General features: G+C 39.7%; 1 protein-coding gene across 3 annotated transcripts; it reads right to left on the bottom strand.

The window, feature by feature from the left end:
* Positions 1 to 5,888: 5,888 nt before the first annotated feature.
* On the bottom strand, positions 5,889 to 18,341 carry arrdc2 (arrestin domain containing 2). 3 transcript variants are annotated; one of them, XM_059341723.1, is made up of 8 exons: positions 18,110 to 18,341; positions 16,974 to 17,228; positions 8,869 to 9,086; positions 8,685 to 8,787; positions 8,324 to 8,580; positions 8,044 to 8,206; positions 7,422 to 7,582; positions 5,889 to 7,156 (listed from the first exon to the last, which is right to left on the bottom strand). In XM_059341723.1, exons 2-8 carry the CDS (start codon positions 17,224 to 17,226, stop codon positions 7,103 to 7,105), a joined length of 1,209 nt encoding a protein of 402 aa, XP_059197706.1. In that variant the 5' UTR covers positions 17,227 to 17,228; positions 18,110 to 18,341; the 3' UTR covers positions 5,889 to 7,102. The 3 variants fall into 3 exon arrangements, with proteins under 3 accessions (XP_059197706.1, XP_059197707.1, XP_059197705.1); XM_059341724.1 differs by lacking the exon at positions 18,110 to 18,341 and having other exon boundaries at positions 16,974 to 17,279; XM_059341722.1 differs by lacking the exons at positions 16,974 to 17,228; positions 18,110 to 18,341 and adding an exon at positions 10,624 to 12,434.
* Between the last annotated feature and the right edge of the window lie 463 nt (positions 18,342 to 18,804).

Below are 18,804 nucleotides of genomic sequence, written 5' to 3'. Positions count from 1 at the left end.
CACCATCACCACCATCACCATCACCACCATCACCACCATCATCATCACCATCATCACCATCATCACCACCATCACCATCATCACCATCACCACCATCATCATCATCATCACCATCATCACCATCATCACCAGTCTGGACTCCACAGTGGAAGTTATCTCACTGCTGGATTATTACAAATCTACATGTAGAGTCTAAGCGCCAAAGACTTTCTATCAAAACCAAAGTATCTCATATCAAATGTTATAAATAATCACATATCATCTGTTATAATAATCTGGTATTCTCATGCTATATTCAACAACATCATCTATTATGATAAACTTTTATGTTTACTAGTCTCTACAAGAGAAAACTGCTTTCTATGCCGCCACTTAAAAATGTTTACCATGCAGTGTTGGTAATCATTTTTTCACCTTGACTTACAGGATCAATATTTTGAACCCAAAAGCAACAAACCCCAGCATAAAATGTGTGTGTGCGTGTGTGTGTGCGTGTGTGTGTGTGTGTGTGTGTGTGTCTAGTTCATATCTCTTGACCGTTAGTCATGACCTCAGATCTCGTGTGTGTCTTGCTCATGGCACGAAGGTGCGCATCCTTGATTTTGAAGATTTTTTAATTAATTTCTCAAAATATTATTTACGTAGGACGTGTTGCAGCATTGCACTGTTTCCAATCGGACGCCTTTTATGGGAGCTCCGCCCCCTTTTAGTGGAGCTCCGCCCCATTGTGTGATTGGCCTACACCTGGTCAGTAACAATTCACTCTGGATTTCCACCCTGACTCATCTCATCTGAAGTCTATTTAGCCTTCCTATATTTAGGAGTTTTAAACTTACATTACATGTCATTTAGCAGACGCTTTTGTCCAAAGCGACTTACAATAAGTGCATTCAACCTGATGGTACTAGACATAGACCACAGGAATCAAGTAAGTTAAAGTGGCTACAAGGTTCGATTTTCCAATAATATTCAAATAGTTTCCAGCGAATATCAATGTTCAGTGTGTCTGTGCTGGATGGTGTGGTACCTTATGAAAACTAAGTGTTTTTGTGGAGTTGCAGATGTAGCGTGATTAGCATGCTAAGCGGAGATTTAGCTTTATTCACTTCTTATGGTGCATTACTATGTAATTCAGGGATGACATTCATGTTGATCAGCGTAATGTCCATAATCATTTGATATGAGAAACTTAAATGCAATATAGTACATCAGCTAATTGGGTTCATGTTAATGTTCTTTTAGTGCAGCATGCTGCATAATGTGCTATCTCAGGATTAGCATGCTAACTAATACATACCTCCTACAGGCACTGCACTAGTTTCTTTAAAAAATAATAATAATAATAAAATGAAATGCTCTGTTTTTCTCCTGGGTTCCACTTGGAAATTGTATCTCAGAAAACAATCTGTAACTGAATCAGGTCAAGAAAACAGATGTGCTAAAAGACCTGTTGAGCACGTCCACCTTAAATCTGGGCCACCAAACACCCGGAGGCAGGATGGAGGTATGTAGGTTACAATGTGTGAGTTTCCTTCCAAAATAACACCTAAAGCTTCTAAAAACACAGCAGGCAGTGATGGAGGATGTGTTCAGATACTTTAGTAAAAGTATGAGGACCACCCTGTAAAAATACTCCATTACAAGTCAAAGTTGAAAATGTTACTGAAAGGTATCCTCAGCGATTCTAATTCTATACTTTTTATTTGTTCGGTTCAGAAAATGTCTCCAACTGTTCACACTCGGCCTTGTTTCTATTTTTAATGTGATCAGTTTTATTTGCCTGTTGTTCAAATTCACGCACCAAACCAGACGTGCAGGTTTGACAACAGGAGAAACCAAAGTTACGAAACGTTTAAAAGGTTAAATGACTCATTCCAGCAATTAATTACATAAATCAGGATTACAGGAACACGGTGGATGTTGCAGCATCACTAAACTCTGGATAGTCCCTTCCTCAGGCTGTTAAGAATAAAAACTAAAGGATATATGTTGATTTACGGGACATGATCCATGAGTTTAACCTGACTGAGACTAAGGAGAATCAGGAAAATAGGACGTGCTTTTGATTGATACTAGGGTTTTTTCTATCCATAAAAAAGTGGTAGTTCTATAAAACCTTAAAAATACACTCTGTCTGATCCCTAAATCATTTATTAAGGATTAATCACCAAGTTATTAATGTCAGAAAATGCTGTTTTTACATACATTCTAAACAGATGTGTTGAAAAGGGTTAAATGAGCTAAATTAAGCCTTAAAATGTGCCTCATGATTCTCTGTGCAATAATAATAATAATAATAATAATAATAAAGAGGTTTAGTCAGCTCATTGAACGCAGCCTTTAGTTGTAAAAGGAGTTAAGATTAGTGTTAAGATTTCAGTTTGGAGAGTTTAAAGGAGCAGGAGTTTCCTGTTATTGCTTTTATTGAATGTATGTAACTATGTCATGTTTGTGTTCAAATGTAAACTTCTGTGAAACATTTGTCAGTTTGTACTTGTTGTAAAGCCTTAATTAACATTAAAAATGTATTAAAAACTGCACTTATTACAACTTTACTCTGATAAAATCTGTATTAATGTATGATTCACTAGTGTGGCTCTTCATCCTCTAACATTTATAAAACTGATATCTTGTCTTATAACTACTATATAACTATAAGTAATTTCCTTGAGATGATGACATATAAAGAGTCCTGTCAACATGTTTAGACACAGATATATTAACACTCTAATTATTAATTATTAATTATTAATTGTTGAGTGAGTCTTGTGATCAGCAGCAATCAATTAGCTGCAATTCTATCGTCTGTATTGATAAAAGCTCGACCAAATGATTATGGATACATTTCTGTTATTCTTCTCATTAATTGTTTGGTATCTTGATAACAGTGGTGGAATATAACGAAGTACATTAACAAAGGTACAAACCTTCAAGTAGAATTCTGAATTTTACTTCTACTTCACTACATTTTGAGGCAAATATTGTACTGTGATTATATATATATAGTTGAAACCAGAAGTTTACACTATAAAAAGACACATATGCTTTTTTTCTCACTGTCTGACATGAAATCAGAGAATCACTTTTCCTGTTTTAGGTCCGTTAGGATTACCAAAATTATTTCTATTCGCCAGAATAATAAGAGAAGCATTTTTTTAGACATTTTTTTATTACTTTCTTCAAAGTCAGAAGTTTACATACACTAACATTATTATGCCTTGAATGATGATGATGTCATGTCTTTGGAAGCTTCTGATTGGTTGATTGACAACATTAGAGTTAATTGGAGACACACCTGGATGTATTTTACACCTGAAACACACTGCTGCTTTGATTTCATGTCAGACAGTGAGAAAAAAAGCATATGCATAGAATATATATATAACATATTATTAAATATTTTAAAGTGATTTTTTTTTTAAACTTATACATATTAGTATTATTATACTTATAGTATATTAAGTAGTTAAAATGAGCCCTACCTTAAAGGCTGCTTACATGAATGCATCCACTATAATAATCTAATAATATATTTGGAATATTAATCTGAGTTATTCTGCATAACGAATACTTTTACTTTTGATTCTTTGAGAACATTTTGATGCTGATACTTTTTTTTTTTTATTGAACTAAGTTTTGAATGCAGGACTTTTACTGTAGTGGAGTAATTCTGCAGTGTGGTATGAGCACTTTTACTGAGTAAAAGATCTGAATACTTTTTAAATAAAATACCTTTTTAATAATATCGTCTCACCAACATATTTAACACCATCTGCTCTCGTTTAATTTTAGCTTTCACAGTTCTACTATCTTTTAAAAGTATTCAGTTTATGATAATGATACAAAACAGATAAATATTGAAGTAGCTGAAATCATCACAGTCTCTTGTATATTTTGGTGTTAAAATATCCCCAAGCATTGTTATTTAAATTAATTAATTAATTTCCTTCCTCCACATCTCCGACTGTAAGAAGACTCTGTGAATGAACCCAGAGAATCTTTCAGCCTGTTGATATCTTGGTGTAACTGTGTTTACTTCACTGAACTGCTTGTTTGTTCCTATGTGTTGTTTGTTTACATGCTGTAGAGAAAATAACTGTAATAATCATGTAAACAGAGGACACCAGAAGAGATCCATGTATGAGCTGAAGTCAGTCTGACAGACGAGAAGAAGCTTTTCCTCACAACTCCAGAACAACAACAACAGTGGAACTGGAACTGGCAGAACTTCAGTGTGTAATTAGTGTTTTCCTCCTGAGCGGAGCGTGTTCTGCCCCTTGGCTCTGGTTTCCTCCTGACTCACTGTTGAACATGATGTACCGATCCACTGGCACGCTAGCAGAGTCCCAACATCTCCTACTGCACGCTAACAGAGTCCCAACATCTCCTACTGCACGCTAGCAGAGTCCTTCTCCTACTGCACGCTAGCAGAGTCCTTCTCCTACTGTCTATCTCCTACTGCACGCTAGCAGAGTCCCAACATCTCCTACTGCACGCTAACAGAGTCCTTCTCCTACTGTCTATCTTCTACTGCACGCTAACAGAGTCCCAACATCTCCTACTGCACGCTAGCAGAGTCCTTCTCCTACTGTCTATCTCCTACTGCACGCTAACAGAGTCCTTCTTCTACTATCTATCTCCTACTGCACGCTAGCAGAGTCCCAACATCTCCTACTGCACGCTAGCAGAGTCCTTCTTCTACTGTCTATCTCCTACTGCACGCTAGCAGAGTCCTTCTCCTACTGTCTATCTCCTACTGCACGCTAACAGAGTCCTTCTTCTACTATCTATCTTCTACTGCACGCTAGCAGAGTCCTTCTCCTACTGTCTATCTTCTACTGCACGCTAGCAGAGTCCCAACATCTCCTACTGCACGCTAACAGAGTCCCAACATCTCCTACTGCACGCTAACAGAGTCTAACATCTCCTACTGCACGCTAACAGAGTCCTTCTCCTACTGTCTATCTTCTACTGCACGCTAGCAGAGTCTAACATCTCCTACTGCACGCTAACAGAGACTAACATCTCCTACTGCACGCTAACAGAGTCTAACATCTTTCCTGTCTCCTGGATGGTTCCTGTTCTACACCAGGACTCTTTAACAGTTAATTACATTTTGATGTCATATTATACGATTACTTTATAAATTCAATTTTGATGCCAAACTATTCTATGACTTCTTTCATTCAATGCCATGGCATACGATAACTTTTTTAATGAAATTTAGATATTCTTTTGGGATGAAATTTAGATTTTTAGACTATAATATTACCATTATCAACTACTATTCTATTGCATGTCACACTGTATAACATAGCTTTCCCTTATTTTTATTTCTGGACATACTATCATATGGTGGGTTTTTAAAAAATATTTTTTGGACAAACTATATTATTACTATAATCAACTTACTATTGTAAAGCGTTTTTTAACGTACTATTGTATGACTTCTTAATTTATTTTTGGACATACTATAACATGTTTTTTTTTTTTTTACCATGATCAATGTACTATTATTACTATCATTACTACTACTATGTGGTAGTTTGCATGCTATGGGATGTCCAAAAATGACCGCCTCAAAAAGGTCAAGCCATTAAACAGACGTATTGAAGTCATCCAAACTTAAAAAATTCAAAAAGAATTTCCCAAAAAAAAAAAAAAATATATATATATATATATATATAGATATATATATATATACTATTACCATTGATGAATGTTCTTTTTTTTGGACATACTGTACTATTACCATGATAAATAAACTGACTTTTGTATCTGAAATTTGATGCCATACTATATTTTGACTTTTTAAATTAAATTTTGAGAGTCTATAATTTACTTGACTTATTTTTATGAAGGTTTGAAGTAAACACAGAACACAAACATAATTTTAATCTCATTTTATTGGAAAAGAAAAACCATTACAAAACTTTGGCAAGATTGTGAATCAACAACTTGTATAAAAATACTTTTTTTTTTCAGTGCGTGCCACCAAAGTCGCACATCTGACCCTGAAGACTTCTTTCTTACTCCTAACAGGTTTTTTTTTGGAAGTTGAGGAGAAAACATAATCCTCAAGTCAGTTTTTGGAATGTTCTTAGTCCATACATTTAACATTTCAGTGGCATCTCCAGCTGAACGCTGAGTTCTTTCTGAGGCATCTGGCTCCCATCAAGGCTGAGACCACGTGTTCAGTCCTCCTCCTCCTCCTCCTCCTCCTCCTCCTCCTCCTCCTCCTCCTCCTCCTCTTTAGCAGCTGGGAGCGCTACTCTAAGGAGCTCCATACACAAACTGCTCATTTCATCACTGTGCTGAAATCGACTTTCAGCTTTGCATTAACACAGCTCCTCTCATACACTCCAACGGTTTGTTCTTGCAGAATACATTCAGCTCTGCTCATCTACGAGAGAACGACTCCCTGAAATGCTCATGCAATCTTTAACTGCAGATAATTAAGGCATAGGTATTTTTCCCTTTTACATATTGTCCTGCATGCATAAAATACATCTCGACCTGCTGACTGGACGTTCCTGCTCCACCATCACACCTTCAGATACAGTTTGTGCTTCAGGAACAGTAGAAATAATCTCATCGCCAGGCAGGTTGCTATGGTCGACCGTGTTGCCAGGACGAGGAAAGTTAAGACAATAATTGCACTTCTTTACGCCACTCAAAGATGACAATGTGCTTCTAAACATTTCAACTTATCAAGAGCGCTTTTTCCTCCTCCAACCCTCCTACTGACATTTATCAAGTGATCTCCCCAAATATGTCCCAAACTTCTTAGATATCAAACTTCGCTTCATGAGGGAATTGATGATTGGGAGGTATTTGTAGCTTGCTTCATAAAAATCACTTGGGGAGGACAGGAACTGATGTGGAGAAGTTACTTTCCTGGTAACAGTTCAGCGTCCACGTTTCTTCATGGACTCAGTTCCTGGTGGCTCCGCCTCCTGGACTCTCCGCGGCGCTCTAGTCCCTCCGCGACACTCGGCGTGACCGGGTCACATTTATCGGACAGAAGTAATCCAGGAGAAGACAAATCTCTGTGATTCGTTTCTTTAAGTTAAGTCGCTTGACGCTCCGGCGGGCTCATGGTTCAACACGTCATGCAGCGAGGTCTCATGTTTATGGGCTGAGGGTTCGGGTCGACCTGCAGACAGGAAATAAAGACACAATGAAGGTTAATGAGCCGATAATTCAACTTTTCCCTGAGAAAAACATTCAGCACAAGGATGCTTTCAGCCTGTTTCCATGCAGTGACTGTTACATAATTCAGCTGCTGTCTCAAGAGTTTCTTCAGCAGGAAAAGGATTCTTTGGGAGGTTTTAAAATTCATTCTCTAAGCCTTCATAGATGTCAATCAAACTGAGTTAACCGTGGTGTAGGTGGGCAGTATTTCAGCATTGATGACTCACCTCGCTGTAAACTGGCGGAGGTCGGAAGCGAAATTCTTGGACAAAAGCCATGAGGGGGCGCTCCAGGATCCCACTGAGGTCCTCGGCAGGCGGCCGGACCACCGAGGTGTTCCTCTGCTCGGCCTCCTCCTCCGTCACCACGGAGCTGTAATCTGGAGGAGCTGCAGGGAAACAGGAGGATTAATCCACCGGTCTGACTCAACAACAGGCCCAAACACTGCTGAGCTGCTGAGTCATCAGCTCAAACTCTCAAAAACACACAACAGTTTCTGCCTTTTGCACTAACAAACACGGATTTGATCCAACATGAATCTCTCTGAATCGAAACCTTTGTTTATTCATGTTGGCATCTGACCCAGTGGCTTTCTGGCAGTCAGTGATCATAAAATAAAAGTGGCAGCAGGATCACACACGGAGAGAAGTTAGAGAGGCTTTCGGATAGCAAAAATGTAGTAATTTATTGATTTGGCAGACAATACTTCTTGACAAAAAGCTAAATAAATTTTAAGCTAATCTGCCCGGTCTGAGTTATTCAAAAGATGTTCAACTTGAAGTCCAAAAAGACCATCCATAATGCTATGATTGCTTTTTAAAAAGACAGTCAGTAGAAGGTTGGACTCACGCTCGGGCTGCTCGGGGATGGCCATGCGCAGCCACTCCAGGTTGACGCTGTACTGGCTGCTGACGCTGGAGGTGCGGCTGCCGAAGGGGTGGAGCGGGATGGTGCCGATGACCAGCGGCAGCTCCAGACACAGTTTGGACGTTCCAGGAACATCAACACAAACCTGGTGAGGAAAAGAAACTTTTAGTGGCATCAATGCAAAGAGCAGCAGCAGCATGAAGCATCGAAGAGATTCCAGAGAAATAAAGCAGCGGTTGCTGAGCTCTAGCATGTTGCTCACCTTCAGCATGTACTCCACTTTGATGATGCGGCACTGCAGGATGGAGGGGCCCACCGGGGGGATCTTGATGGCTCGGCCGTGCCACGTCTCCCGGCACCGGGCCCCCACGATGTCCCCGCACAGCGTCCCCACCACGGCGCGCTTCTGCTTCATGGTGCCGCGGGCGATGAAGGTCTGAGTCTGGGTGATGTAGGCTTTGGGCACCACGGATCTGGAGGTAGAGTTGTCGAACTCCGCAAACACAGGTATCACCTCACCTGCAGAGAAGAGAGTATGTTAGACATGCAGACTCTTCTAGCTTCAGTCCTACCAGATCAAAGAGTGTGTTGTCACAGGAAGTGGTCCAGGTGCAGCGTCTCACCTGGCGTGTAGCCTTTGCGGTCGATCTTTGCGGTTACAGACACCTGTCCAAAGTTGCGGTACCACGCTCGGGCCATCTTGTCCTTTGTTCCGGCCTGCGGCGCCTGGAAGAGATGACAGGAATGAGCCTCAACCCTCCCAGAACCTTTATGTGTGACATGTCTGATTCACGGTGAGATGCTCACCAGCAGCGCCGGCGTGTTGATGTCGATGGGCTCGATCACCGTGAACTCCTTCTTGATCTTCCTGACGGTGGCCCACGGCCGGTGCAGCTTCACTTTGACCCAGTAACGGATGCTGCCGTGTTTCCCCTCGAAGGAGGTGACCAGCGTCTCCTCGGGCAGCTGGAAGCTGAACGGGAACTCATGTCTGCCGGCAGGAAGGACGGTCACTTCACCGTTATCTGAGGAGAGGAGCCAGAAAAATAAGTTACAGCTCATTCACTAGTTGTTTTAGTTTGATCAGCCACTTCAAATCCTGGATTTACACTGATAAAATACTATTCAATCACAAAAGTTTCTCAATCTACGGAGATCAATTATGTAATTCTGTGTCATACACACGAGAATTAATGCAAATAACTTCATCTGAAAGAGGAAAGGAAGTGCTGATAAAACTATCCTTAACCAGCCACAAATAAAACATTTATCTTTAGAAACCCAGATGAATAAAGCTGACTGAGAGTAAGAAGCGATCTTTAAAGTCTTCTGTTGAACAGAATCTCTCAGTAATCACATGGCTGAGCTCGGAGGGGCGGTTCCTCTCTATTGTGCTGACTGAGAACATGTTTTCCTCGAGCTGCATCGTTCAGCCGTCTGTTTTCTCTCGTTCTCCTGCAGGAACACGTGTTTGCTTTAACAGACTCGGAGTGTTTTGTGTCGCTTAGTTAGGTGGAAGCTGCTTCTTGATTAAATAACAATACTGTCGCTGTTTAATCCTCTTAATGGGTCAAGTGGGTTGATATGAGCTTTATGTTATGTGTTTTTTTAAATGTGCACTACAGCAAAAAAACTTCACTAAAATATTTCACATTAGGTGTTTTTTTAAATTGCAAGCATTTAAAAAACTTAAAAAACACCAAATATAGCAGAGAGACTGAACTCTGCAGGGAAATAAAATCAAACTGATGAAGCCTGGCTTTGTGTTTCCTGTCGACTCTGGAGAAAAACAAGTCTGTGCCCAATGAATGAAGCAGAAAGCTGAAGCTCTCCCTGAAAAACAACCCAGGACTTTCTTCGACTGAGGAATAGTCTGATGTCAGAACTTTCTTTAAACAGATGTTTTCACAATGAGACAGAAGTGCAAAGCCAGCTGTTCCTATAGATTACAGCTTTATACTTTCATATCCAGTTATGACCAACAAAACCTCTCATATTACAGAATAACTAACCACTTTAGTCGATGAGCGACAGGATCTCTTGTTCTGAATCTGTTTGTTCAGTTTGACTCTATGAGGAAGTAGCAACAACAAAGAAAGCTTCTCTCCAAAAGCTTCATAAAGCTTCATAAAGCTTCATAAAGCTCCATAAAACATCACGGTTTGACTTCATTCAGACTTTTAGATGATGCATTGAATTCTGCATCTCCAGAAGCAAAAAGGGTTTTAAAAAATAAATCTTAGCTAACAAAGCATCTCAGATGTGAGGAAAACGAAAACAACAACAACAACAACAACAACTGTTCCAGTTTCAATGCACTGGACATTAATGCAGTGTGTTATGATGCGTTTAACTCTCATACTAAATCATGAAGAAGACACTATTCCCAGTTTGCAGACAAACACTCCGGACCAATAACCACTTTACTGTTGTTTCCTTGGTTTGGGATCAGTATTATTCTGTCTGTCTGGAGGTTTTCTGTTTAAATCTCTTTAAACACGGTAACAGACGGGATGTTTCTGGTGTTTGTGCCCCAGCAGCGAGCCTGCAGAGCGGACTGACCTGCCTGCAGCAGCACCTCCCTCCGGTTCAGGTACTCCACCTCGTCGCTGTAGTTCTGGGTGTAGGCGGTGCTGGATCCGGCGGACCGGGACTCGGTCCAGTGCACCTTAGCGAAGCCCTCCGCGTGGAGCTTCAGGGAGTCCAGCCGGGTCTCCCCGGACAGATCCAGCACCACCCGGCCGGACACCACGTCCCCGCTGCTGAACACCGGGGGACAGTCCACCTCCGGGGACTCGAACACGATGTCAAACTTTTTCAATTTGTCGAAAATCATTTTCGCTGATTGTGCAAATCCTCTCAATCAAACCGGAGTAATTCCTTCCTTCTTTCTCTTGTTCTCAGTGTTTTAAAGCGTTCTTCAGGCTGCTGGAGACTTTGATCCACTAGTTTAAAGCTGAAAGTGTGCAGCCCTTTTCAGGCTGAGACGCTGGGCGGAGCCTCGAACTTTAATATGTAAGGCCTCCAGAGGCTCCTGGAGGAGGCCGTGCTGCCTTCAGGGGCTCCTCCTCGGCTCAGACTTCTCAGTGCTACATGTGACAGCATTCAGGTGCTTTATTCAGTCAAAACACACCAGGATATGTTCAAATGGTGATCAGTAGAAATCACACGCAGCAGCAGCTGTTTCCAAGAATAAACACTCTGAAACAATGAGTGAAAGCAGCTGCTGCAGCTACAAAACAGACTGATATCTTTTATTATATCCAGGTTAAAGAACACAACTGTTACAACATTAGATTTTCAGTGCGTTGAAGTTTTGTTTTGAGCATCACAAAACAAAGGAGAAAGTTCTCATCAGGCCAAAACAACAACATGTTTTCATGCATCTGATGATGAACCTTATCTTTCATTCTTTATATAAACAGGTTGTCCTCGTTGTGTTGAGAACAAGCCCGGGCAAAGCCTCAGAGCGAAACTGACTCATGATGTTAATATTACTAAATATGACAACCACTAAAAATAAGAAACAACAACAATAAACACAACCGGTATATCTTGACAACGTGATTGTCATGTAAAATTCCCACTTTTTACTCCTAATCACAACTTAGTTTGTTAAATTGTGTGCAGTACTTTTCACAACGTCCATATTTCCGGACTGAGCCTGAAGGCAGCATAATAAACATGCAGACTGGGTGTGGAGGCAGCAGAGAGGAAAACAGCCTGCTGATGATTGATGGTTACAGGTTCTTAGAAGAAAACAGGCTTACTGAGCATGAGACCCGCAGCTCAGAGGGAAATAGTTCCAGTGAGGCTGTTTACTCTGTCATGTTGCTTTGAACATGCTGTTACAGAAAACACACCGCTAACACAAAGCATGCAGCACATGCCACCAAATCCCTGCATGAAAAACATCTGCAGTCATTCAAACTCCAGTAATCAAGGCGTACCACACACCCAAATAAAGAAAACTTGTGCAACAACGAGGCCGCATGCATGAATCACAGCAACCATCCAGCTTTCTCTGAACACATTAACTTCAAATAAAACTATTTCTGGGAAGAACTGACTTTGCTTCCAAACTTTGAAACAATCCATAATCTAAAGAAAAACTGCTATGTTTCTCATTAGGGTAACTCTTTTCATTCATTTCAAAAGGACTCAGAACAAAAATCAAGTCTGGTCTGAGAAAAACAAAGTTGTTTACTTCTTTGTTCCCTGGGAGTGAGGAGATAGCTCTCCAGCGCCACCAACAGGCGGTGTGGAGGAACTACCAGCAGGTTTTTACACAGCCTGGACTAGACTGGAGGTCAATGTGAACCTGGGAACAGTTTTAGGACTCTAGATAGATGATTACACATTATAATAAAGTCTATAAAGTGGCTATGCTTTCAAGCTGTTTCAAACTCAGTATTCCTTCACTTTCATTTCACTTCTTACATGTAAAAGTAGAAAGTATATATATATATATATATATATATATATATATATATATATATACACATATATATATATATATATATATATATATATATATTTATATATATATATATATTTCCCTGCATCTTTCATTCAGAACAATCAGTTAATCTATCCAAAAAAGGGCAAAAATAGTAAAAAATAAATAAATAAAATAAAAATGATGTTACATTTTGGAGATCAGTGTTCCAGTTTGCATCAATTTGTCAGTTTTGGTTGAAATCCATTGAGGAAGGCCAGGCCGCCCCCTGCTGGAGACCAGGAGCAGGTCACCTCCTCCAGGCTGGAGACCAGGAGCAGGTCACCTCCTCCAGGCCTCCTGCTGGAGACCAGGAGCAGTGCACCTCCTCCAGGCCTCCTGCTGGAGACCAGGAGCAGGTCACCTCCTCCAGGCTGGAGACCAGGAGCAGGTCACCTCCTCCAGGCCTCCTGCTGGAGACCAGGAGCAGTGCACCTCCTCCAGGCTGGAGACCAGGAGCAGTGCACCTCCTCCAGGCCTCCTGCTGGAGACCAGGAGCAGGTCACCTCCTCCAGGCCTCCTGCCTGCCTGCAGGAGATAAACGTGGAGGTGTCTGCAGGAGATAAACATGGAGGTGTCTGCAGGAGATAAACATGGAGGTGTCTGCAGGAGAACGGGCTGATAAAAGCTGCAGCTGAGCAGATGACTTGGTCTGATCTCTGTTATCGGGACTGAAGGGACGTTAATGTTGCTTCAGAACAAAGTAAACATGTTCATACACGTGAGTTCCTCTTTGTTTACCCAAAGAGCTGTCAACACAACAAGAACAAATATTAACCCTGAAGCCTGAAAGAGGAGCTCCACAAAGTTCTTCAGTTGTGTTTGTATGAGAAACAACTTTAAAAAATAACAACTCATAAAGCTGAAAACTCAGCAAAAACACAGCAAACCTCTCAACTGAAACACAGGAAGATTCTTTAAATAGGAAAAAGATAAATGAAGTGAAATGAGCCCATACAGCAGAATGAATGAGAGCAGCAGGCTGTGTGTGTGTGTGTGTGTGTCTGTGTGTGTGTGTGTGTGTGAGTGTGTGTGTGTGTGTGTGTGTGGGGGGGGGGGGGGGGGGGTGGAGCCACGTGTTGTTTTCCTGGTTGCCGTGGCGACGCTGCCTGCATTTTTTAAAGTACCCCCACCCCTTCCTCCTTCCTTCCTTTCTCCTCCGTCTTTCACTTTCTCCTCACTTCTTGTTCAAAGTAAATAGAACCAAACACAACAAGCCCACTTCTTCTTTCTTTCTTCTTTTTAACTTCTATATTTTCTGCTCTGCCACCAAAAAAACCCACAAACAGAAACTAATTCTGTTCTTGAAGTTGTTTTGGAGCGTATACATGAGAGGGTTGAAGCCTTGCAAAAACAATTAGCTTTGTTATTTCCTGGACAGATTCTGCTGATAACATCGGTCGGTACAGAATGTCGGCCAGAGAAACATTTATAGACATTTATAGGTCAAACTACCAGCAGCTTCTCTCCTCTGGGAATAATACGCTAGTTACTGTTCACAATACAGAAAAAACTACACTACACTACAACATTTATAGACATTTATAGGTCAAACTACCAGCAGCTCCTCTCCTCTGGGAATAATACGCTAGTTAGGGTTCATAATCCATCTTTACATTACAGCACTACAACATAGTTAGACAGAAAGTACGGAGTAATTAATCTGTGAATATTCAGGGTGAGTGATGAAGAATATAGAGGATTTCAACAAAGTATTCTTTCACTAAAAAAATAATTTCCACACCATTTGTTTTGATTATTTTTTTATGTTTTATCTGACTTTATGTATTTCATTATGAATTCATCTTAAAGTTTTATTGCTGTTTATATCTCAATTAAAGCTCTTAAACATATTGTTTCAGATTATTTTGTGTAGAACCTTATAATTTCTTGTTACCTTCACATAATGAGGTCATGTTTGTGGTTCGGTTTGTTTGTTTGTTTGTTTGTTTGTTTGTTTGTTTGCCGGCAGGATTACAGATCAACTACAGGCCTGATTTACATCAAAGCTGCTGGAGGGGTGCACAGTATAATATAATATAATAATATATATAAATATGTATAATCAGTAGTAGTAGTAGTATTTGTATGTATCTGCTAAAGCTGCATTAAGCATTATTATAGTGGCCCAACTGCCTAACCCATAACCCATAACTGTATTATTGAAAAAGCTTGTTTGGTGCCCCCAAGTGCATTCCACAAAATTAAATATAAATTTAAAAAATATCACACAAAAAAAATGTAAAAAATCTGAAAAAGCTCTGTTGCTTGTTGATCAGCAGAGAGGGTTTGAGATTCTGACAGATCAATATTCATCTTTTGATTTATGACAAAATATTATAGTTGCATTTCTTCAAAGGCTCGTGAGTAATTTATATATTATTAACATATATTAACACCCATCGTCCAGATTTCCTGTTTGACTTTCAGTTTTGATTTAGAGTCACTTCTGATTTCTCACCAGTTACCACATCAATACCACCATTTTAATATTTAAAGCAACAAACACACTGAAACAAATAATTAGTTCATCAACATAAAATGTTTACAAATATTGATGAACAATTAACTGCTAATTTCTTCTTGTTCATTTTTAAGGGTTTTTTTTTTTTTACAAATTTTCTGGTGCACAATGTATTGTGTTTATACATTTAATGCATTAAATGCAAATTTAAGAATGTGATGTTTGAATGCAGCCTGATGTTGTTTTACACATAAAGCAAAGATGCCAGTCACTTCCACACTATGAGGCACACAGATTATTAATTTAACACATTTAACAGAACAAATAGTGCATTCTGGGTAAAAAAAAATGCAAATAAATAAATAAATAATAATAATTGCTTCCCAAAGATTGTTTTGCTGTCTTTTCTTGTCATGATCAGGTTAATGTTTGGGGTTCAGCTGATCTGAGTTAGAAGAAATATCAACTTAACCCTAACTCCAATAAATGACAAGTTTAATATATAATGCTAAATAATTAATGACAATATAATAATGTATAACTTAAACATTTTAGCTGAAGCTCTTTGGTGCTTCACCTCAGTTCATGGGTGATGTGTTACTGTTGTGTAAACACTGAAATGTTGGCATATTAACATAGAAAACCTGTTATTATGTATGTTTATTATGTATGTATGTATTACCTTGAACCACAGAGCTACAGAAGAAATAAAACCGTTTGAATTATATCTCAGATTAAACTACTTGGCAACGTGTGTGTTCTGTGAAAACAACAACTCAAATCCTGCTTCTATCCGAGTCTCACCTTCATTCATGTTCACCTGTTGGACCAGACTTTACTGTCTACAGAGTTTCTAATGAAACATTAACCACAGTCTACAGTTTATTTACTCCTGTGGCCTATATTCTGTTTTAGCTGCCTGCTCCTTCCAGTGGAGACGATTTCACACTTTGCAGCGCTGCGTCCTGAGAAACACAGCACTCCTTGTGTTTATTTGGACCCAGCACTAATGGATTTGTGTTTAATGTTGGATTAGGTTATCTGGCAGATGTATCTGGACCAGCCAGTGGCGATTCTCTCCCAGGTTTCCATGCAACACGTTTGGCCGAGGTGGCTTCATTCTGCACGCTGCAGCCACTAAAGACACAGAGGCCGTTTACATTTACATTTAATATTTAGCTTTTATCCAAAGCGACTTACAGGAAGAGTAAGAGCTAACAAGGCTACCAGCTGCTACATGGAGGAGCAAATCAGCAGTTTTCACCACATTATTCAGAGCAGAGAGAGAACTTTTGTATCCACCAGCTGCAGTACATGCTGATGTACAGTTACTATGTATATCAGAGCAAAGCTGGTATCTGACACGAATATGATGAAGTAGGGAACAAAAGGGACACAAAAACTACAACAAGATCAGCACAAATGATAATAATCGTGTCCATTCTTATGGAAGTGAAGCACTGCTCTGCATTTTTAAATAGTTATAGTCAAATGTTTATTTTTCATCACAGCACTCAAACCTTAACAAGCAGTATTAAAATGCTTTTATTTTGCTAAAATATAATCAACTAAAAGAAATGAATGACTTGGAAAAACATGATATAGAAATTGTAGATGCTTATAGAGCTTCATAATTTGGAGGAAAACCATTCTAATTGAAATCTTTTGACAGATATTTCAACTATTTTTCTCATTATTCTTAAATTAATTTTAAAATTTTACATTTTTTTCAGTCTGCAGACATGATTTGTAGCCGAGGACATCTCTGCAGCAACACAATATTCAATTTCAGAATGGCATTTTGACTTTAATAAGTATTGCACTCGTCCATATTACTTTCAACTGTGCAGCTCTTGTGGTTATTTGTTAAACATAAACTCACCTTTCCTTGTGTTCATTTTGATAAATAAACAGTAAATGTACATAAACAGAGAATGTTTCACCACTGACCTCGGATCAGGTGCTGCCTCTTCCTGAAGTAGGTGATCTTGGAGGTGTAGTCGTTGTAGACGGAGTTCATGCCGCGGTTCTCCAGCCAGTGAGCCGTGGCGGCTCCTCGGCCCTGGACCTTCATGGACTGGACTCTGGCGTCCCTGCGGAGCTCCAGCACCACCTGGCCCGACACCACCTCCCCCCCGCTGAACGCTGCATCAGCTGCACCGTCCAGCTCCAGCCTGAAGGACTTAATGGTGTTCAGCGTCATTCCTGTGGGTTGACACAGGTAAACTACAGGTAAACTACAGGTAAACTACAGGTAAACTACAGGTAAACTACAGGTAAACTACAGGTAAATACTCACGGAGTGCCGTTATATTAGAGAAGTCTTTATACTGTCTTTATAAAGTCTTTATACAGGCAGTCATAACTTCAGAATCTAGATCTCCTGTGGACACCAGAACAAGCTAATTATATATGTCAAGTCCTACTGAAACATTTTAAATAAATATATGCAGTGTTTTGGGACTGCATTTAAATGAACACTTCCCATTAAACAGAAAACTGTCGCTATCTTCCTTTAGGGATCATGTTTCCAGGGTGTTTCCAGGGTGTTTCCAGGGTGGGGCTGGGTTGGTTGGGGTCAGCCCTGCCAGCAGACTGGGTACCTACCCAGTCTGCTGGCAGGGCTGACTTGTTGTTGTTGTTGTTGTTGTTGTTTGTAAACACGTGTGAGAATTGTTTCTTAACATATTATAATAAAATGCTACATTTTTCTCTTCCTTGAGCACTACTAAACAAAGTGGTTACTTTAATTTATTTTAAATATAAATAAAAAAATAACAACTTTAGTCTTTGTTCATTATTCTTAACAACTGGTATGAATGTTTTTTATGAATATCTATAAAATTTTCGACACACATCAAATAACAGCAAATTATTTAAATTCTACTTGCAACAATATGTAAATAACATTTGAATATAAACTGACTGTATTTATTATTCAACCTTTGTTATTGATATTTGTTTTGTTACTGGTTCTGTGAGTCTAATAATATTTACATTTTTCTTTATGAGAAAGTGAATGTTATAAACAGCTGAGAGGCTCTTAGCCAATCAGGATTGAGCTGACGTTTAAAAGACGAACTCACCTGCAGGACAGCGGCGCGTGGGTCAAACAGAAGAAGTTCACGGCGGGAAACAAGAGTTCAGTCCGACTGACGATCAATGGAAGCTCGAGCTTTATAACCAGCAGCTCCCCGTATACTCCAATGGTGAAGAGCACGCGAGAGTCACGCCCGCCCACTTCAGCCGGAGGAGGAGGGCGCGTGGACTCCCCACGTCAAGAGACACAGCACAACAAGGTGACTTCCGGCTTTACCTTTCATAGTAATAGTTTGTGTACTCTTTTAGTTTTCCGTTTTCCTTACTGATTACATTTAGATCTGTGTGTGTGTGTGTGTGTGTGTGTGTGTGTGTGTGTGTGTGTGTGTGCTATCAGAACATTAAGCCTTTGAGTAAGAATTTTTAGCGGAAATACAGTTATAAAGACCCGGTAAAGACACGTAAAGGTAGAATTCGACGTTTGTTGTTGAATGTAGGCTTTTATTTTGAAGGCAGTGTGTCTTTTCCAATTGAAAACGGTTAAATAGCGTTTAATCCGCATAGTTAAATGCAGAACATACAAATAATCCCTGATGAGATACTTGACTTTTGTGAAATAATATATATATATATATATATTTAAAAGTAATGTACAATATATCTAAAGGATACTTTTCAGTGTCTCTTTTTGTTTTGTTGTGTTTTTAATTTAATCATGTGCCATTTGAAAGAATCTCACATG

This window comes from Centropristis striata, chromosome 9 (assembly GCF_030273125.1).
Source record: "Centropristis striata isolate RG_2023a ecotype Rhode Island chromosome 9, C.striata_1.0, whole genome shotgun sequence".
In the NCBI taxonomy this organism is placed as follows: Eukaryota; Metazoa; Chordata; class Actinopteri; order Perciformes; family Serranidae; genus Centropristis; species Centropristis striata.
This window is presented reverse-complemented; position numbering and strand designations above follow the sequence as displayed.